Genomic DNA, 22,535 nt, shown 5'->3' on the forward strand with positions numbered 1-22,535 from the left:
ACCCCAGGAGCAACAGTGTCCCTAATTTGCTGGGAAGTGGCGGTGCGGTCCCCTACGGCACTGCGTAGGATCCTACGGTCTTGGCGTGCATCCGTGCGTCGCTGCGGTCCGGTCCCAGGTCGACGGGCACGTGCACCTTCCGCCGACCATTGGCGACAACATCGATGTACTGTGGAGACCTCACGCCCCACGTGTTGAGCAATTCGGCGGTACGTCCACCCGGCCTCCCGCATGCCCACTATACGCCCTCGCTCAAAGTCCGTCAACTGCACATACGGTTCACGTCCACGCTGTCGCGGCATGCTACCAGTGTTAAAGACTGCGATGGAGCTCCGTATGCCACGGCAAACTGGCTGACACTGACGGCGGCGGTGCACAAATGCTGCGCAGCTAGCGCCATTGGTTCAAATGGCTCTGAGCACTATGGGACTCAACTGCTGTGGTCATCAGTCCCCTAGAACTTAGAACTACTTAAACCTAACTAACCTAAGGACATCACACACATCCATGCCCGAGGCAGGATTCGAACCTGCGACTGTAGCAGTCGCACGGTTCCGGACTGCGCGCCTAGAACCGCGAGACCACCGCGGCCGGCTAGCGCCATTCGACGGCCAACACCGCGGTTCCTGGTGTGTCCGCTGTGCCGTGCGTGTGATCATTGCTTGTACAGCCCTCTCGCAGTGTCCGGAGCAAGTATGGTGGGTCTGACACACCGGTGTCAATGTGTTCTTTTTTCCATTTCCAGGAGTGTATATTTGATCAACCAAGACTTCTGAAATGATCTTCCCTTACCGGATTGGCCAGGTTTTGGCTGTGAACGTTTCTCGCCTGAACACGACGAAGCAATTGACGACACAATAATTGTTGGAGGTTGACTTGCAGTATCATCAACTTCCAAGTGCACCCTTTTGGTAACAAATTTATCCATTGCAAACTTAATTCGCAATACACTAAGACACTAAAGTAAACGAATAAAGTATAGTATACTAGACACTAAAGTCGGAACACTAAATACGTCTGCTGCATGCACTGAACGAAACTGTCCACACTGAATGACTGCGGCAGCAGGGTGGACTTTATATAGCCGAGGCGTCGTAATGTCTCGAAGCGTCAAGGCGACGCGAGGCGGAGGAGTCAGTGGAATGCACGCATGGGGCGTCCGGCTCGGAGCTGCCATTGAAGCAACCGATTCGTAACAGTTCGTTGCGTCACTGTGGTGCCAGCTGTTCAAATGGTTCAAATGGCTCTGAGCACTATGGGACGCAACTGCTGTGGTCAGAAGTCCCCTAGAACTTAGAACTACTTAAACCTAACTAACCTAAGGACATCACACACATCCATGCCCGAGGCAGGATTCGAACCTGCGACCGTAGCGGTCGTGCGGTTCCAGACTGTAGCGCCTTTAACCGCTCGGCCACTCCGGTGCCAGCTGTTGCTCAAATTGCTGCAGTAGATGCAGTACGATCCAACAGCGCAGCACGCGAAACACGATGATCTTTCTTCACGGTATTGCCAGATGATGGTCTGGACCCGGTCTTCCAGCGGCCTTACATTCTCGTGACCAATACTGCCAGCAGTCATGTACAGTGGCTACATTATTCCCAAGTCCTTCTGCAGTATCGCAGAAACAACATCCACTCTCTCGTAGCTCTGTTATACGACCTCATTCAACGTTAGTGAGGTGTCGATAATGGCGTCTTCGTCGCCTTCAGGGTATTCCTAATTAACATCAACTCACCACGTTACAGCGTGTATTTAAAGCAAACTTGATTTAGATCCTCATAGTGGTGCTACTATTACCACTCTTATGCGACTGCTGAGGCGTGTATGCGTGGTGGCCCTCATCGGAGACAGTGAGCGATGGAATGGTGGTTATTCCTGGCAGTGTGCCAGCGAGAGATTGAAATGTGCCGTCCCTTGCGTGTTTGGAGTGGCGGTCGGCCTGCCGCGTGCGCTCTACGAATAAGCCGCCAACATGGTGCCCCTCCCCCCCTCCCCCCCCCCCACACCACCAAAACATACGCACACACAAAAAAAAGAATGTGCACCGTCATCGCGTAGTGAGTTTGCGGGCGACGAAGTGTGCGAGGTCCGTGCCTTGGTACTGCTGATTGTGTTGGCTGTGGCGCGATGTGATGGTGCTAACCAACACGCGTCCCAACATTCGTCAAGCGAAACACTGGGAACGGCGTCCTGGAAACAGGAGGTAAGATGTCCTTCCAATGGCACAGGACGATTTAACATTGGTGCTGCTAAAGAGGGAGAAGGCTTTACTGCTGATGTAGGTCCCACGTCCATGACGGCCGTAGTAGCGAACAATGGGCGTGTCGGCTGCTGCGGAGGCGTCGGAAGACCCACGCAGCCAGGCGTTGTGTACCAGCATGGACTGTCCGGGGGTGCCACAAACACAAAAACTTTACGGCAAGGTCACTCTAATCAAGGAAACGAGTCTGGTTTTGGCGCTGCCAGTGGGTGTCAGATGCACCGTGAATGGAAAAATGAGCACGACCAGACATCTGAGCGACGACGCCGGCTTCGTAGTTATGAGGCTTGTTACAGGCACGATGAAAAACTTTGTCCTGCGCGCAGAACTTCGTTGCGAAGTTAACATCGGAAAAAGAGTGGCGAGGGTGAAAGAAATGCAGCAAAAGGCCAAGGCGGTGACCGTGTAACAGTTTCTCTAGCGAAGCGTCGTGAGCAAGCATAATGCGACAGATGCTCAGAAACAACAACGATGCGTTTTCCCTCGAATGCGAATCATGGAGTTTGGAGGTCTGATCCTTGAAAGTGCGAACAAAACGTTTGGTTTCACCGTTCCATTGAGGAGAGAACGGTATCGTTCGGATATGTTGATTTCCATTTTTTCGGCAAAGACAGAGCGAGTGCTTTATAGTGCTAACGCTGTTGTCGAATGCATGGAAATAACAAGAGGATAATTGCTGTACGCACCGACGATAACGAGTCATCTTGTGTTCACCAAAGACCAGCAATATCAGTATGAATGCGTTGTCAAGGACTGTCAGGTCGAAGCCAATTGAAAAATTCTTGGCGCCGTGCTGCCTGATTATTCGAACATGCGGACAGTCATATCTTCTTCTTTTTTATCTAGCCCAATCCATGTACAATGTAGTTTAACACACGTTGCTGCAAAGATGGTACAATCAGTACTCACGTTCGTGCTTTAGGAGAAGCAATAAAATTGACCATTCTGAAGAGAAAATTTGTTGCGTTTTGCAACGTATTTACGAACTACTGGATCTCAGATTGATTTCGGATTATGTGGTCAACCAGTCTGAATGTAGCACTTGGGCAATCGTAGGGACTAATTGTGTTCACTAACCTGGGCGATCCACCGAGAATCAACGTGAAAAGCTTGCAGTGCTTGCGAATCAGAATGATCAATATGAAGATAAGAAACTCCTGATGCATCGAAATCCGGATCATTTCCCATGGGTAAGAGAGACAGAGTGGATACCATACAGAGACTGATGAAATTTTGTGACGCCGTGAATTATGGCTAAAGCTTCATTTTCCACCTAAGTGTAGTTGGCTTGGGCATCGTTGAACGCCTCAGAAGCGAATGCTACAAGGCGCTCTGCGTTGCCAACCTTGTGAGATAAAATTGCCTCTGTTCTGTGTAATGATACATCAGCTACAAGTATTACTGGTTTTTGCGGATCGAACGGCATGAGACATGGGCGACTAAGCAACGCGTGTTTCAATTTCTGAGAAGATTGTTCGCATTCTCCAGTCCATTTACAAGGCCATTTTTAAGTCATAGGCGATGCAGAGGAGCAGTAGTTTGCGATGAATTTGGAGTATTATGTTAGTCTGCCAAGGACAGCTTGGAGGTCTCGTACATTTGTAGGAGAAGGTAATCTCTGTATGGCCTCCGATTTGTTCTAATCTGCTGAGTTCAGAACCAACTTCATTGCTAATGGCGTGCAGCAACGGACGGGCGTGGTAAAGCTTGGTTTTACATTATCCTTGACCGTAATATGTGCATAAAAATTCATCGCAAGTCAACAAATGTCCATACTTTTTACACATCTGCTGAATACTAGCATGGGAAAGTATCAATAGTATGCACATTGTCCAAAGCCAAATAAATCAAAAGCATTCAGGCCAAAACTTTTTGGGGCTAGAACATGACTGAACTACTATGAAAGGTAAAATTTTTGCCATGCCATCGTATCAGGTTTTTACAACAACTGGTTTAAAAGTGTTTCACAACAAAAACCGTCTCCGTTGCGAAATTATTTAATATCAATGACGCGTTTCGCCCGTTTGGAGCATCATCAGATTGTGTGCGCGCCAATACGGACAGTCACGTATGCGGCTTGTACCGCGGTTTTGTAAGCGTGGCCCTATCTTGTATTGCCACGGCGGAGCCGGCTGGTGTGCTCAAGGTCCACTTCAAGGTTTAGATGTTTCATGACGGATGGATTATGTTCAAACGGTTCTGAGCACTATTGGACCTAACATCTGAGGTCATCAGTCCCCTAGAACTTAGAACTAATTAAACCTAAGTAACCTAAGGACATCACACACATCCATGCCCGGGGCAGGATTCGAACCTGCGACCATAGCTGTCGCGCGGTTCCAGACTGAATCGCCTAGAGCCGCTCGGCCACACCGGCCGGTTATTAATGACAAATTTCAAAAGTGAATTTATGTATTGCGAAGGTACTGTGTATGTAGCAAGTTGCGGTCACTGCGGCCGGCGATGGATTATGTATCCGGCTACCTTGGTGTCTATTTTACATTACATATGATTTTATGAATGATGTGTCACGTATCCAGCCACTTTTACGCAATCTGATAATGACCCAAAAGGGTGAAACGCGTCATTGACGTTAAATAATTTCGCAGTCGAGTCTGTTTTTGTTCTGAAATACTATGAAAGGCATTAATGTAGTCGAATGTCTATACTTTGCTTGCAAAGTGCACGTTCAGAGAAGAGACATACATTCGCCGTTGTAAGCCGTGAAGTGGAGGCGTGAATTTAGTAGCTGCGGGTGTCCAAATTGTTCATAAGTAATTTGGTTAATCATTCTGACTGAAGCACCAATATCTAACTGAAAACTTACCGATTTATTGCAAACTTGCAGAGAGATGAACAGTTTACGGTATGGCCTATAAATGTGACTATCTGTTCCTACATGCGGAAGATTGTCTTGGTCTGTGTTGTGATTGACGAAGCGTTTAGCTGCAAGTCCATTAGAAGAGAGCTGGTTAGAACGAGGCAAGTATTTCATTGTGCGTCTCGCTGTGCGATTCTGTCACTTTCGCCTGTGGTCCTTGTATGGCTTACCAGGAGTATTGGATACAGATTCAGAATCAGAGGTCATACTTATTTCCATTTTCTCACGTTGAAATTTGAGCGAAACTGAATTTATTTCGCTTTGCTTTCGCGTGCACACTTGCTGTGTGTGTCCTGATTTATGGCAGTGTCGGCATTCCGCGTGGCGAAGGAAGCATTTCTGCGGTCATGCCTTACACAGCATTTTGCAAAAGACTTCGGAAGGTTTGAACGAGTCAAAGAAGCGGCTGAGCGTGTCTCGTCGTATTTACGCTACCGCCTGTGGCAGCGGTTGTTGTGTGCGCTGCTAAACTGGAGCCGATGCGAGCTGTCCGCCGTCGGCATTGCAACAACATGCAGCTTAAGTCAAGTTGAGCGAAGTCTTTAACTTTGTGAGCTTAGATTAATTTGAGCACGTCCTTAAGATCAAGGTTGTGATGGTTTAGAATCCCAGCCCGTATTCTGTTACCACCAAGATTTTGTATAATCGTACCGTGAAACATTTTGTCTCGAAATGAGGCTCCACAAGAGCAGTTAAATTTACAGTTCCTAGTCATGCCCTTGAGTTCAGCGATCCGTTCCTTCTAAGACTGATTATGATGACGAGGCGTATGAAAACATGTGAAGCAAACAGTAGTTGCCGGCCGGTGTGGCCGTGCGTTTCTAGGCGCTACAGTCTGGAACCGCGTGATCGCTACGGTCGCAGGTTCGAATCCTGCCTCGGGCATGGATGTGAGTGATGCCCTTAGGTTAGTTAGGTTTAAGTAGTTCTGAGTTCTAGGGGACTGATGACCTCAGAATTTAAGTCCCATAGTGCTCAGAGCCATTTGAACCAAACAGTAGTTACATGGATCTCTGCTTCGAAGAAGTCGTCTAATGCTCGAATAATGCCTTCATTGGATAGGGTTTGGGGCTCACACTGAGGGAACAACTTACGATACGAACTGAAAATGTGCATACATACCCACTAAAATAAGAAAGACCGTCGTGGTTCACTTAATATGTTGTAAGCTTGAAAATGCTGCTCTAGCTGCAGGCTGTGTTTCGTCCATTCCTCATGTTGTGCATCAAAAGAGCGAAAAGGTGGAGGAGATGGCATCTGGTCGCTGACATTCTGTGCATCAGTCGTTACCGTTTGTAAAGCCTGTTGTCCATCCATCAATCTCCCAATAGCGGTGAGCAACGAGGTAACTTGTTGATTCTGAAATTGAGTAACTGCACTGTGGGATTGCTCTCTAGAAGTTTCCACTGCACACGCCAATTAAGGCCACTTGAAATATATAAGTTTTACGCAAAATTATGAAAAATATTACTGGTAAGTTGCCGATTACTGCCACAAAACCACCAGACTTGTCGACAGTTGTTGTCTGTTGTATCTATAGCGAAGGTGACAAATAAATGCAAGTAGACATCTACGAAAAAAATAACATATTAATACGTTTATGCCGGCCACTGTGGTCGAGCGGTGCTAGGCGCTTCAGTCCGGAACCGCGCTGCTGCTACTGTCGCAGGTTCGAATCCTGCCTCCGGCATGGATGTGTGTGATGTCCTTAGGTTAGTTAGGTTTAAGTAGTTCTAAGTCTAGGGGACTGATGACCTCAGATGTTAAGTCCCATAGTGCTTAGAGCCATTTCATTTGAATACGTTTATGTAAACAATATGCACGTAATAACTGATTATATGTAACTTTGAATGCTGTAGAGTCTTCTGTGGTGCTGAGTTATATGTAGGATGTTTGGAAATTTCCGTTGCAAACTTCTAGAACTTGTAGGGGGGAGTGAGTAAATAATATTCTGAATAGCACCCCATGTCCAGAAACGAACCGTTTCCGTTATACGATGGTTTCAGTTTATATGTGTAACGCGTCCACGTCTGATACGGGAAAGAGAAAAGTCAAATACAAATCGTGTTCGACCCGTTCTCGGAAGCTCTGGCACTGATTTCAGCATGATGGTGCAACACCTCACTTCTCACGTGCGATTAGGAGACAAACGATATGGTGAAAGATGGATAGGCCGAGGTAGTCCAGCCACGTGGCCGCCGCGAACTCTGGATTTAACTCCCATGGACTACTTAGTGTGGTGTCGTGTGCAAAGTTTAATTTCCGAGACTCCTATACAGACAGAGGAAAATCTGCTGGCACGAGTTCTGGCCACTGCACTAAAAACAGGAGACACTAGGTAAGGTGGAGTGTGTGTACCAGAACGGGCTCCGTAGATACAATGTTTGTAAAAACGCTGGTGGTCGCCACATTGAGCCGCTGTTGAAATGCATCAGCACTGTTCTGTCAGTTCAGTATGCTGGTTGGTGTTTGTTTTGGAATAATGTAAAAATATAATGTTTGAGTGTTAACATAAACGAATGTGCTTAAGTCATAAATGGATGTTTCGTTATATGAAGAAACAAGCAGTCCTGGTTCCGATGTCAATTTTTTTTTGTTATTTCCCATTGATGCGTTTCACCTTTATTTAGCCACCTTCGTGTTGCCCTACGAAAGAAATACAAAACTTCATAATAGTGGCGCGACCCCATCTAGTAAGGCTGGATCTCCAAGAAAATATTAAACAACTTAGTGATATTTGGTAGCGATGGGTATATAACGTCCCAGCAGGTAACCATTCGTTCTCAGAGCTTTAAAAGCACTGCGCGGTGTCCTATAAAACAGAAGATGATCGAAAGGTATTTCTCAAACAGTATATGTAACTTGCTTTGTCCCTAATGGAATATTCCTCACTGCAGTCTTCCACACTAACGCTCGTAAGTCCTTAGATGCACTAGACCTTGTGGCGGGCTGCCCATTGCGACTGCTTACAAGGATATGCGGGCCAATCAGAGTCTGGAGAAGTGAGGTCATGTGGATTTACGTCCTCTGTTGGCGTGTACGCATGGCGCCCCTCATCGGAGACAGCGGGCGAAGGAAAACTGGTGTCTCACGTAGGTGTGAACGAAGCGCGGCTCTCTGGGTGTGGTTGAGGAAGATGCCGTCAGTACCGGAAGATCTAACGAAGAGCGGCACGTTTCGTCACGGGATCGTTCAGTCGGTGCGAGGACGTTACGGAGGTGCTCAACAAATTCCTGTGGAAGACGCTACAAGAGAGGCGTTGTGCAAAACGGGGAAGTTTACTATTGAAATTCCGAGAGAATACGTTCCGGGAAGAGTTGGGAAGCATATTGCTTCCTTCCACACACGTCTCACGAAATGACCACAACGTGAAAATCCGAGACATTAGAGCTAATAAGGCGATTTACAGACAATCTTTCTTTCCACGCACTGTTAGCGAATTGAACAGGAAAGGGGGATCAGATAATGGTACTATAAGTACCCTCCGCCGCACATAGTAAGGCAGAGTACAAATGTAGATGTAGATCACAACAAGCTAGGAGTGGGGCAAACGGTTCCTGACGGGGGATGTTTTGGAGGGCGCTTCCACTACGTCTCAGAATCAACGGAAACCTCGAGAAAGTTTTGGTCGAAATATTGGGATGGAAGCCATTTTTAATTTATTTCTGGGACAATCAGATGTATTACTGAATTTGTAAAGTGATACATGGTATAAACCCTACATTTACAACTTCTCTGTGCTGTTACATCAAGGGAGAGTCCGAAAGTGAGGAGGCGTCCTGCGACAGTGGTAGATCTTAGCACTCCTTCAGAAGCCAAAAACGAGTTTAATATTCTAGTCCTGTGATGCAGGAAGTGACAGATAAGAAAATATATTTTTCTACCTGATGAAAGAATACTTAGATGGAATATAACTAATGCCATAGTCCTGTACAGGATTTTCACAACAAGTAACGATACTTCAGCAATGTGAAAACAGACAAACATAAAATGGTGTGTGTGTGGAATGGTGGAGGAGGGGGCTGTAATTGGATGTGTGTGGACACAACTTAGACGGAAAACAATTTTCAATTTTCTACCTCTTGGTTCATGTACGAGACGAATGATTTTTTCGCCACTCCGCAGCTAGTTAATAAAAGAAAGTCCCCACTTCCAACATATGCACAAAGTATATATACAGCAAGGTGGCGACCAGTAGAATGTATAGCGCTCCTAATTTCACTTCCTCAAATGTTACAACTCTCCAAAGAATATATTAACATGGATCATCTATTCGCGCTGACTGCTTGGAGCGTTTAATACCGTACTTTCTGTAAAGTGCGTAAATTTCGGCAAGCGTATGATAGACGTTCATCACAAATAATTTATCTTACGTGATCTAAGTCCACATTAGCTTCCTATAATTAAAACATTCTGCGCGTAAGAGTAGGCATGTTTACATGGACAAAACCCAAGGTTTTTCTGTGAGAAAGGAAGAAAGTTACTTTAATTTCCATCGATGTCGAGGTCATCAGAGACGGAGCACAAGCTCAAAAACGGATGAGCCTGGTGAAGTCGAGGTAGACTTGTCTTATCAACCACCCGGGAATTCGCCTCAGGCTATTTAGTGAAAAGGTGAGAAGTCCATGTCAGTATTGCCAAACGGCTATCTGAACATCGTTCAACCTAAATTTGAGACTACGGCCTCTGCGAATGCGTCATTTTTCGAGAAGAAGGTTTCGAGGATGAGCAGGGTGCCTAATAACATAAAAGGCAATTTACTCTTGCTTTATGGGCTATAGAATTAGAGTAGTTCTTTTACGTCAAAGAAAGTACCAGATCGGGTTGACGGAGGAGATAGAAAAGATCCAAAGAAGAGCGGCGCGTTTCAGCACAGGGTTATTTGGTAACCGTGATAGCGTTACGGAGATGTTTAACAAACTCAAGTGGCAGACCCTGCAAGAGAGGCGCTCTGCATCGCGGTGTAGCTTGCTCGCCAGGTTTCGAGAGGGTGCGTTTCTGGATGAGGTATCGAATATATTGCTTCCCCCTACTTATACCCCCCCCCGAGGAGATCGCGAATGTAAAATTAGAGAGATTAGAGCGCGCACGGAGGTTTTCAGACAGTCGTTCTTCCCGCGAACCATACGCGACTGGAACAGGAAAGGGAGGTAATGACAGTGGCACGTAAAGTGCCCTCCGCCACACACCGTTGGGTGGCTTGCGGAGTATAAATGTAAATGTAAATGTAAATGTACTTATTATAATTAGACGGACTGAATATTTGTGAGACCTCCGGAATGAAAACTTTTCGCCAAACAGAAAGACTAGCATCGGTGCTTAGCCAGTTTGATGCCCCACGACAAAGTCTCCTCTCCATTCCCAGAAACCCTTAAGTCACCTAATCGTAGTCGCTGGTATGCCTTTAAGAAGGGAAGGTCTATAAAATATTTAGAAGTTGTGTGAAACTCTTATTAAAATCGACTACCCTGGTTAAATATATAAACGAACTTCCTAAAATTTAACTTACCTGCGCTCGAGTTTTCTGCGTGGTAATGTTTTCAGCTATATTAGTCAGGAATGACCGAACCACAGAATTTACAGAATTCAGTGAACTGGGACTCTATTTGCTGGGCGCTTAGGCCGCACTCAAGCCCATGTTCGTTATGTTTGTCAGTATGAAATATCACGGTTGAACTGTGTTCACGAAAGCTGAAACCGGTAGATAATGACAGGGAAATTAAACTTATAAGGCTGTAACTCGATCATATACAAACCAAGCAGGCATCATAATTGTATTTGTTGCATGACTGTGGATTAATGGAAACATGCACAAAAGGGGAGCTGAATATGGACCGCGTGGCGCAGACTCTCATCTGGATGCATTCCACATCCGCAATTGCCGTTGGCATTCTGTTTCATGTTGTTGATTTTTATTGATGTCTCTTATTTCAGATCAATGTTCTTTTATGTAAATAGTACATTTAGTTCATTACATGTTCCGTAGATAATCTGTTAGATTTCTGTCGAAATGAAGTGGGACGAGTCAGTTTATATGTTATGCACCCATGGCTTGGTTTTTGTGGTTACATAGCATACTGGCAATTTAAAAATTACTAAAAAGCATAATGATTCGAATACAACAAACCCTTACATGTTACTCTTTGTCACTACTCACGTTACAAGTAAAATGTAAATGTAACAAGAAAATAGTCCGCAGCTCGTGGTCGTGCGGTAGCGTTCTCGCTTGCCGCGCCCGGGTTCGATTCCCGGCGGGGTCAGGGATTTTCTCTGCCTCGTGATCACTGGGTGTTGTGTGATGTCCTTAGGTTAGTTAGGTTTAAGTAGTTCTAAGTTCTAGGGGACTGATGACCATAGATGTTAAGTCCCATAGTGCTCAGAGCCATTTGAACCATTTTTTTGAACAAGAAAATAAAAATACATGCATACGATACTAGAGGTTCTGAGAGTGTATAGTTAAATTTTCGTCTGTGGAATAAAAGACGATAGGCCGGAAGAAATTACTTCTCATTAGATTTATCATTTTCTTTTGTTACCTGTCAGATAGTTTGTGTTACAGAACAAATGATTTTAAAGATTTTGGTGGGTGCATATTGTACTCAGGAATGGCGGTCGAAGACTTCCAGTATAAGGAGTCATCCTCATTCTACCAACGACCTTGTCAAAGAGGGCGTAGGAGCAGAGACAGGTTGAGGACACCCTCTAGTCCTTGGGTTCGGAAATCCCTCCTTATCCTGGGATAATTAGCAGTAATCAACTGCGTGGGGATGCAGAAGATAATGGAACCACCGCATTAAAGACAAGTAGCGTGTAGCCACAGGAAATGTCACTTATTAACGGTCATCGCCGGCAGCATCAAGCCGTTCAGAAGATAAGTGGAAAAAAAAAAGAATTTTTTAACTCGTTTGTGAGCCACTGGCAGCTTCAGAAAAGAGTATTGTACGCCATCTTTTCGTCTAATGTTGTGGGTTTGGACATCACTATTTTCAAATTGTGATGGACTCTGTGTGACAGACTTCATTTAGTGTAAGAGTTTTGGGGGATTCTCGGTTATTCTTTGACTCCTACGCAAGTTCTTTGTTAGTATTATACTACATGCTGTAGAGAATTTAATATACGATGTTTTAATGAAATTAAATGGAAGTCCATTTACCCTCACTAATGCTTTGGAAAACATTTTAACAGTTTCTTTGATTATATGAGAATGCAGGCTTTCTCGGCGAACCTCAATTATTAAATCTTCTCGGGTTGACAGCCGATTCAATGCGTTGTTCTCCGGCAACGTTTCAGCAAGTTTCTTACTTGATATCTTCATGAGAAGATGACAAGTAAGAAACTTGCTGAAACAGTGCCACAGAACAACGCATTGACCCGACTGTCAACCCGAGAAGATTTCATCGTAGTTTCTTAGGTTGCTATATCTAACTGGATTAATTATAACAAATGTATCATGTGCAAAAACAACTAGCTCTGCTTGATGAAAATCATTCACGTATAAACAGAACACGCGTGGAGTCACAGTTGTACCCTGTGAGACTACATTCTTAATTTCTCCCAATAACTAAGTTTTTCCATTTCCAGTATTGTTTGAATTACTGAAGACCACTTGTTATTCTCTTTTACGTGTTATTGAAACCAGTTGTCTGAGACAGCATGATTCTATACAACCTAACCTTTTTATAAAAGAGCGTCATAACTAAGCGCATATTTGTTGTCGAGTTATTCTTGTTTATACCTGAAGCGTTAGTGAGTAAAATAATATTTTCTTATCTATAATCTTAATTAAAATTCAGTTTCATACTCACCTTGTTCCTTTGGTTGTATAACTTAATGTTCAGTTTAAATATGTAGGTACAGAAATAAACAATGCGTAATTACATGCTAAGAGAGCAGTTATTGAATCAGCAATCTGTGCTAGGGTTTGTTTCCTTTCTCTGGCAGCTGGAGGTCCCACAACGTTCATGTCGACTGCCTGCACGAACTCCCGTGGGTCGCCCGCACTTCTCGTGGAAATAGCAAGATGTATAATTGGATATACTTCTTCTAAAATAAGATTTAGCACAAAGATAAGATATCCTCGCTGGCCAAGGCTTTGTTTAATAATCAAAATTCTAGAACACAGAATACCAAGAAAAAGTGGATGCCTCGTACAAAGTACTTTCAAAGATCTTTTGGTTCGCTATTTTGCTGTTTCATAGTGTGGACTGGGCGTATTATTTCCTAAATAAGTAAACAATGTTAATGTAATTCAACGTTTAATACTTATCGTGTTAGATTTAAATAGAAAACTTGTGCTGGTGTTATTAGTTTGTGAGAAGGGACCAGAAAAACTGAAACAGGATTCAGAAACCAAGGCAAAGCAATTCAGTCTGTCTCAATACCGATTTCGAACATGAATAATGGATATTATTACTTTCCTCTCTTGTACTGCCTCTGCAAAACAGCACGGCCGTATTATAGCTGAGAGAGAGCTGGCTTTTTCATTAATCATCGTTCTGCAGATTATAATTGGTGAGAGAGTTCGGGGACTCTCGTGTCGGATAACGATCTTTTGTTCTAGTTAACTGACCCTTTACTGAAGTAATAAGCGCGATTTTTGGAAAACTCTGGTATAGTTTTCACTAAACTGAAATTTTTGCTTCGATATTAAAACTCTCTATCATACAAATGCACATGGAAATAAGAGTAAATAATAAAAATGACCAGAAAAGGTTTGCACAAATGAATTTAATTATCATATCACCGCTTCTTCCATAGTAACTGTAAAACTATGTCTTAGGGTTCATTAGTTGGATAATATTTCTACGGGAGATTCTATCGGATTTATAAGTAAACTCCGCCCGAACAGGCGTCGGAAAGCCCAACGGTACCGACCGACCGCTGTGTCATTCTCAGCCGATGGTCGTCACTGAATGTGAGTATGGAGTGGCCTGTGGTCAGCACATCGCTCTCCCGGCCGTTCACAGTTTTTGTGACCGGAGCTGCTACTTCTCAGTTGAGTAGCTCCTCAATTGAGCTCACAAGGGCTGAGTGCATCCCGTTCACCAAAACCGCTCGGCAGACCAAGTCGGTCATCCATCCAAGTGCTAGCCAAGCTCGACAGCGCTTGACTTCGGCGATCTGACAGTAACCTGTTTTTCCACTGCGGGGAGTGGTGGTAACAGGTAGCAGGAATCCCTAGATTTACATGGCCCGTCCAAAAAGTTTCGAGACTGATTTTATTCCTGGCGTATAAGCGACACCAGCGTTGTAACTATGGTGGCAGCTTGACCTATCAACTGTAAATAAAAGATGTGTATTCGACCAGTCAGTTGGGATCAGGCAGTGTTCAGTAGTGGGCGTGTGACCGTAGCGTGTCAGCGTTGTTGTCTCAAAAACCGTAACCCCGCAACATCGGTAAATTAAGTGTTCAATACATTTTCCCGAATTTTATGAAGAAGAGAAAAGTCTGTGCAAAGTTTGTCACCATGACTCCGGAGCAAAAACAACGATGGGTGGACGCCTGCCGCGATTTGACTGAAATGCGAAACGCGAGCAATTCTTTTCTGGAAATAATCATCACGGGTGACAAGATTTGGTGTTATCAGTACGAACCTACCACAATACACGACTAAGTGCAGAAATTTACATGAGGGGCCAAGGATCTGCCGTAATAATCGACATTCAAGCCAATGTGACGTCAGAGTCGGACGGCACACCAAAGGCGGAAAATTCATATGGTTGTATGAAAGTTCTGTGGGTGGAACGCAAGTGAGAGGAGACTACGTAGAACACCTGAAGCATGAAAACCACGATTTCAATTTTACTCTGTTTTGTTTTTAATCAAATCTTGAAACCTTTTCAGATGAAGAAGATATTTATTTTATTTATTTATGCATTTATTTTACCTGGCAAGATTAGGGCCTTCAGGACCTCTCTTACACCTAACCAGGCATACTCAGATTCAACAAATTTCAGTGTCTACAGAAAATTAGGACATATAACATGTTATACAGTATTAATGTTAAAGAAAAAAATAGAGATTATAAAAGTAGTACAATGATAATTATAACAATCAAAAAATAATTATAACAATCAAGAATAATAATAATAATAATAATAATAATAATAATGACTATGTATATGAAAGTAAACATATTTTTTTTATATGAGTGTCAGTCCTATTGCTAGCTGGGAATTTTCTCGTTATATTCTTGCAGCTTGTGAGTTATTCTCATCAAGCAGAGCCATAAGACGATGGAATGGGGTGAAAGAGATATAGAAGAGGTAGATAGGTTAGAGGAAGAGAAATAGAATGGTAAAATACGAAGCTATGATGGAGAGGAGAAAGAAAAAGATGAGGGGCGCGGGGGGGGGGGGGGGCACAACAATGGTGGCTATACCGTCCCTAATATGTAAGTCTTAAGTTCCCTCTTGAATGTTGAGTGGTTTTGGATAAGACGCAGATCACAGGGGAGCGCGTTCCATAGTCGTATGGCTGAGATGGAGAATGACACGGAGAAAGATCTTGTGTTATGTAAAGGTACAGCCAAGATGCTAGACGTATCCGATCTGGTATTGCGGTTGTGGAATGATGATAGGTGTTTAATGTGAGAAGATAAGTATTGGGGGCACCAGTGGCTAAGAAATCGATGAAGTAAGCACATCGTGTGGAGATCGCGTGCCTTATGTGTGCGTATCCAACCTAGCTGGGAGTATGAAGGACTGATATGATCATACAACCGTATGTTGCATACGTATCTAACACAAGCATTCATCACTAGCTCGAGGCATCTCGAATTTTCATTATTTGTACCATGTTGAACTACATCACAGTAGTAAAGATTAGGCAAGACTAGTGTTTGGACTAATTTTTGTTTAACATGGGTTGGAAATATTTTTCTAAATTTTTGAATTGCATGTAGGGAGGAGAGCGATTTCCGGCAAGCTGTGACTGTTTGTTCTTCCCAGTTTAGGTGTTCATCCAAGATTATTCCAAGGTCTTTTACTGTTTTTTGGTATGGTAGTTGGGTACCACTGAGGAGTATTTGAGGGACTGTTTCGCGAAAGTACCGACTGATTAACTTTGGATGAGATATAAGTATGACCTGGGATTTCTTGGGGTTTAGTTTCAGACCTAGGTTCTGTGCCCATCGAGATATGCCAATTCATACAGCAACAGGTTGAGAAAATTGACACGGAACTGTTTGAAGTAATGTCATTATTTTTACTAGGAGTCATTTAAATTATTACTGTAAGTGCTAAAGGCATGCATTCAGCAACTCGTGCGCACGTCACGCTCGTAGCCACCACCATATCGGAAACGCTGACCAACTGCTTCCATCAGTACAGTTGGATCTCCCCGTAGAATCCCACCACAGCAGAGTCACTGACCGGCAGCACATGATAAACTGTCAGCAGAAAAACTATTTAAATAGCCTCGGATCGGACGAATTGTCAGTCTTTCTCGACTCACACTGGTGAGTCTCGATAAACTTGTAATTATTCTGGCTATGGTGATGGACGTAGTGGTGGATGGCTTGTATAGCGTTCGTGTTATTGCAACCTGTATTTGGGAATACGTTGGAGACAATTACTTACTCGGTGTTCGCGTATTTCTGCTCCTCAAGGTCCCAATGTCTACATTGCCTAATCACTAGTACGTGGTGTCCTCATCCGAGGATAATCTATTGTATTGTTAAAATAAAATATCATTTATTATTTGACGTATTGCCTATTGGCTTCTGTCTCGGGGAGGCCGAAGATCCCGAAACCGAAGCTGATAGGCAATATGTCAACAAGTGTCCACGAAAGCCTCAACAGTTTTGTACATTTGCTATTTATTCAGCTAAAGGCCCTAATACGGAAAATGAATATCTTATTAAATAACGAGCATATATTTCCAACGTAGAAACACATCCAATTCTTTTTTTACTTGTGCTCATAACATTTATTAGTTATTGACCTAAACTTTACATGCCCAAGTTCCTAGTCTTGTCATAGTTTCATCTTAGTTTTGAGTATTGTTACTATTATTCATATTTCATTTTCGTTAGTAATCGTAGTTAAGAAAATCATAATTCAGTCTCATTATTATGCAGTTTTCGGAAGTTGTATTTCTTCCTGTAATTTTCTGCTGTCTGCATAGTAACGTTAGTTAAATTAAAAAACTGGTTTTACTAGTCATTTTATTAGTTCGAGTCAAGTCACCTGTTCATTTTATTAGTAAAATCCAGTTTGGCACTTTGTGCAGTTTATTAGTCACTTAAAGTATGTCAAGTAATTCTGATGGCCGATAGTAACCAGCCCAACTGTTCATGGCATGTTTTAATAATTCACTGGTTTCCATTTATTAGCAGTCGCTATCAGAATGCTTTGGGTTTTATTCCGAAAGTAAAATAACACAGTCTGAAAATGAAATGAATATTTTTAATGGTAATTGCTGAGGGCAGAAAACAAATTGACGTTTCCCATTTTAAAAGTGAATAATATCCTTCCAATGCTTCTTACAATTATTGGAAGCGTAATTTTAGAATTAACATTCGTATTGCCAGCAAGTATGACGAAAAATCAGACCCAAGTGTTGTAGTAGTTAAAACACCGGGCTCTCATTCGCCATGAGTGGGGTTCAAGTCCCCATTCGGCCATCCTGATCTGGAAAGCAATTAAGACGAATGCCGGGTTGGTTCCTTTGAAAAAGAGGTGGCCGACTTCTTTCCCGTCATAACAAGCAGACAGCGTCTCTAATGAATATGCAGTCGACGGGACGTTAAACCTTAATACTCATTCTACCTTATTGTGAAATATAGTGGTTAGGGTCGGTTTTATCACAACAATGATAGGAAAAAAAACAGAAAAACAGCAATTATGACATTACGAGGAAATTTATAAATCCGATTAGGAATACAAATAAAACTCATTTGGAAGGGTACGAATGCTCATTTTCTCCGACAACAATAAGCAACTCATATGGGTTCGTGGACAAAGAGGAGGGAGAACATTTCATCTGTACTCAACTGAGGTCCGGTGCTCGTTCCATTCGCTGTATTTTGAGCATCTGCAGCTAGAGCTGTGCTGTACGAGCCCTGTGAGCGTGGGATTGTCATTTTTCGGAATGATTTCTGATCTCTCCTCCACCCCAACATATTTTTAAACGTATAAAAGTAGCGAAGTTTCCCTACACTAGACTCGTACTGCATAGGAATGTGGTTCAGTCTACGGGTGGCCACTATGATTTGAATTTTCCGTAGCTTCCTTAAATTAACTAAGGCCAACGTGAAATTGATTTTTCCAACATGACCATCCTTGACCAATTCCAGCGAACACTCTGCCTCTAATGACATCGGTGTCAGTAAACGCTATTCACCCTTCTTTCATTGCTCAAAGCGTGTAACATGACAGTACTGTGTCTCTTTGGTGATTCAGTCTCTTAGCCATAATGGAGAACCAAAGTGAAATATGATAGACTGTGGAAACAACGTGCGAAAACGATCCTGTCTTAAGTTATAAGGTAAAATAGTTTCAGACAACCAGTGGTAGACAGCAACACTCCTTAAGCAAGAAGTAAGGGAGCCGACATACCTGACAACATGTATTGATATGCCACGAACGGCTGGCAGCAAGTCAGGATAGGGACAGCGGTGATCTCGTCAATTTATTCATGCGAGTCATTAATTACGTGAAAAGGCATTTGGCAAGGTATGAAGCCAATCATTAACTTTCAGTGCCACCGAAAATGCAAAAACTAAGTGTGTCCCGGAGGCGTGAATGAGTCTGCTGCAATTAAACGCAACCTCGTCTGCAGCCTCTAAAGTAGTTCGTAAACAAAGAGTTACGTTACAGAAAACGATGCAAAAAGTAGGAATAGGCATTATGGCCAGAATCACATTTTGTTTTGCAATAATTTCCAAACAAAAATATTATTTTCGATTTAGAAACCATAAATTTTATGTTTTTAAACGGGAATTATTTAGTTTTTTGTATGTCGGAATAATTGTTTTCGAACTAAAAAATTAAAAATTATTATTAAATAAAATAATTATTAAAAATTATTAATTATCCTACAAAAATCGTGTTTAATTCGTTAAGCGTTGTAAAAAATGTCAGTGCCAGGAATATTGTTTTGATGATATCGGATCGATGCAACGTACCAGAAACGTTAACAGACAATAACTCTACGTGGCGAAAATGTATAATTCTAAACGTAAATTTGTTATAACATGTTTTCATTAGTATCACCACCATTCGTATCATCATCAGCCATCTGAAATTCGTTGTTGGGTGAAGGCGTCTCCTAAACTCCTAAACTTTTAGCTCCACGCTTCCAGGTCACTCCTACACGTTTTCTAATGTTATCTATCAATGTTCCACATGGCTGTTGTCTCCGTGTTTTGTTATCTCTTGGAATTCAGTAAACAATTTTCTTGGTCCGTGCACCTAGCTACAAGTCCCACCCACTTCCACTTTATTCTCATTGCGCTCATAGTTACTCATTCTATTCCAGTCTGTTCCATAACGTATTTGTCTGTTTTTCGGTCTACCCTAGTAATTCTCTATTTGTATGTTGCGACTGCGCACTGATCAGCCATCAGTTTTTTAATGGTTTCTGCATTTGAGGCCCATGTCTTTTTGTTTAAGAGCAGCGATATCGCACCTCTACCAGCGATCGTCATCGTATCTTATCGACTGGGATGTGAATACCGCTATTTCTCTAGAATTTTGCGGACGGTTGAGCTTCCCGCCAACTGTAACCATTAGCGGACGTCCTCAGCAATGTGTTCGGAACTTCGTGCGGTTTTAGCCAACGTAAAAGGAGAGTCAGCGACTGGATCTTGACGAAGGTAGACATGTATCGTATGCACGGGCCGCGACAGTGATCAGCGGGCAAAAATGATTTCCGTGAATTGTTTTAAGTTTCGACCACAGCGCAATTATTTTTAGCAATTTTCAGGAATATATGTTACTTAGTGAATATGAATTTATTGCTGGAAGGACCTGGCAAAGTTAGCGTCGCAAACATTGTAAGAATAGATCTGAGAGGCTGATTTGAGCGAGAACCGTAGTTTGAACTGCATGAGTACGAATCAGGGCTATTTATGTTGCAGTTTTTTATGCGCAAACTGAGGTAGGGCGACATTAAAACTGCTCAACTTAAAGCAGTAGTATACGCTGTTTGGGATCTTATTTCTACACATACATACTGGAAACTTTACTTTGAAAATCCTATTTGGTTTACCAAAAGCACTCGCAACCATTTCTATTCTTCTGTTTATTTATTACAGTGTCCTCCTGGTAACTGCCTTCATTACTATAAATGGTTCATCGATTGGCTGTATGACGTCATTGTTAATTTGTTCTGTTTTCTTTTAGATATTTGAGTTACACATTAATTTAGCCTTATTGTAAGATTTTAAAGCATGCTTTCAAACTTGCTCTGTCAAGTTCTTCCATTTGTTGTTGCATATATGCACTACAGGCAAACAGTACAGTGCCACAAGGAAAATGAAGGTTATTCAAACATGTGTCATTAAAACGTATTATTACATCCCTTTCCTTGCTTAAGGGTCTTCCTCTACGACTTCTGCGTACAAGTTTGGACAATACAAAATCTCTTCGTCTGACTCTTCTTTCAATTCTGATTCCTCAGTATCCTGATAAAGTCTAATCGAAACTGAAGCATCGGTTTATATAACGTAGATAGATCCAGCGCCCAGATTCTCAAAAGCTGTCAGTACAGACTTTGTCCAAAGGGGCCCAAACGCTTTCTTGTAATCTATGAATCCCAATGTAAATGGTAACTAAAACTTACTGCTCTGTACTTTGAATTCGTTTGAGACTTGCAGATACTCCATTTTACTACATTTTCTTCTAAAATCAGCTTCTTCCTTTGCTTAATTAAAATCTACGGTTTCCCTCGTGGGGTTGGTAAAAATGTCAGTAAATACCCTATGCATTACAGAAGGGAGATTGATAGGCCTGTAGTTTTATATTTCTTGCGTGTATCCTTTCTTATGAAGGCGAATAATTATAGCATTGTTCCAGCTTTGAGGAAATGTCTTCTTTCAAAAAATTCCATAATTTTGCAAGTTCGTTCTGTGTTATCTTTTTTCCGGCTATTTTCGTTTCTCGACTCTCTCCTTCGTAGCTCTAATAGTATTACGCATCTCACACAGCATTATTTTCCGAATGATATAATATTCATAATAAATAACCTGGGATTCTGAGGCATCAAATAAACAATATAAACACTTAAATAAATTTTGGAACCGTTGTCAAAACTGCTCTAAATTTGGTCATTGATTTTTAGCAATGTAATTTTACGATTTATCAAACTTTCATTCTGATGGAGACACTCTTAGTTGGTGTCGAAACGTAGGTCATTGTACCTAACAGCTATTTGCAACCGATTGGCTGTATAATACTATGTTGAAACTAGTATATGCTTTCTGAGTAACAGCCATGTTTAAAACTGTAATGTCATTTCTAATAGAAGATAATTTGTATACGTCTAGCTATGTACTCGTCCTAGGAAGACGCTTCTACATAGAGTCAGTGTTTCGATGTCAAGTGGTCAGAAACATTTGTCTTGAGTCTAATCTCTTCCAAATAGCTCGCAGGCCGGTGGAGAGCGCAGTCAGATCGAGTCCTGGGGATCTCAAACTTCTCGCTAAGTTTAATGGGAAAAGTTTAATGCCCAACTGTAATGTCGTGACTGACATATTATCCTCATCCACCAGCTGGGAGCTATGATAATCGTGAAACTCCGTTACCTTGAGCATGATGACTCACACACAGCAGCTAAATATCCTTTTTTTATCTTCAGTGCAACAAAACTTTGCAACAGAAAAGGTTCGTCTTAACTAGTTCTCACTTAATATACGAGTAATTATATGTTTCAGATTGGAACTATGAATATGTGAAGCTTACAGTCAAAATCATCCTCCTTCTGTCTGGTTATAAAAATTAGGCTGGCTCCGAGCACCAAGGGACTCAACTGCTGAGGTCATTAGTCCCCTAGAACTTAGAACTAGTTAAACCTAACTAACCTAAGGACATCACAAACATCCATGCCCGAGGCAGGATTCAAACCTGCGACCGTAGCGGTCTTGCGGTTCCAGACTGCAGCGCCTTTAACCGCACGGCCATAAAAATTAGGGAACAATATGCAACTCATACATTTGAGCTGCGACATAAGCACTAATAGGAGTGGTTTTCCACCACCGCACTTCAACCGATACAGTACCACCTGCAATCATAAGAGAGAAATTATCTGCATCGTGATCTAACACACTACGAATTTCTAAACCATGAGAGGGCTCACATTACTATGGAGAATTACAGTTTCCAATCCAGGATCCATTTCTGGGGGGAGGATCATAGTTTGTTACTGTTCTGTCTCCCTTCACCACCCCC

At 42.6% G+C, this 22,535-nt stretch overlaps 1 protein-coding gene across 1 annotated transcript in view; it reads left to right on the top strand.

The window, feature by feature from the left end:
• The first annotated feature begins 2,318 nt into the window (after positions 1-2,318).
• LOC124556200 overlaps positions 2,319-22,535 on the top strand; it is a 194,152-nt gene continuing 173,935 nt past the window's right edge. Inside the window, exon 1 of the mRNA XM_047130191.1 lies at positions 2,319-2,660. Coding sequence (XP_046986147.1) covers positions 2,319-2,660 — 342 coding nt within the window. The remainder of the gene's footprint in view (positions 2,661-22,535) is intronic.

The sequence above is a fragment of the Schistocerca americana genome, chromosome X (assembly GCF_021461395.2).
Source record: "Schistocerca americana isolate TAMUIC-IGC-003095 chromosome X, iqSchAmer2.1, whole genome shotgun sequence".
Taxonomy (NCBI): domain Eukaryota; kingdom Metazoa; phylum Arthropoda; class Insecta; order Orthoptera; family Acrididae; genus Schistocerca; species Schistocerca americana.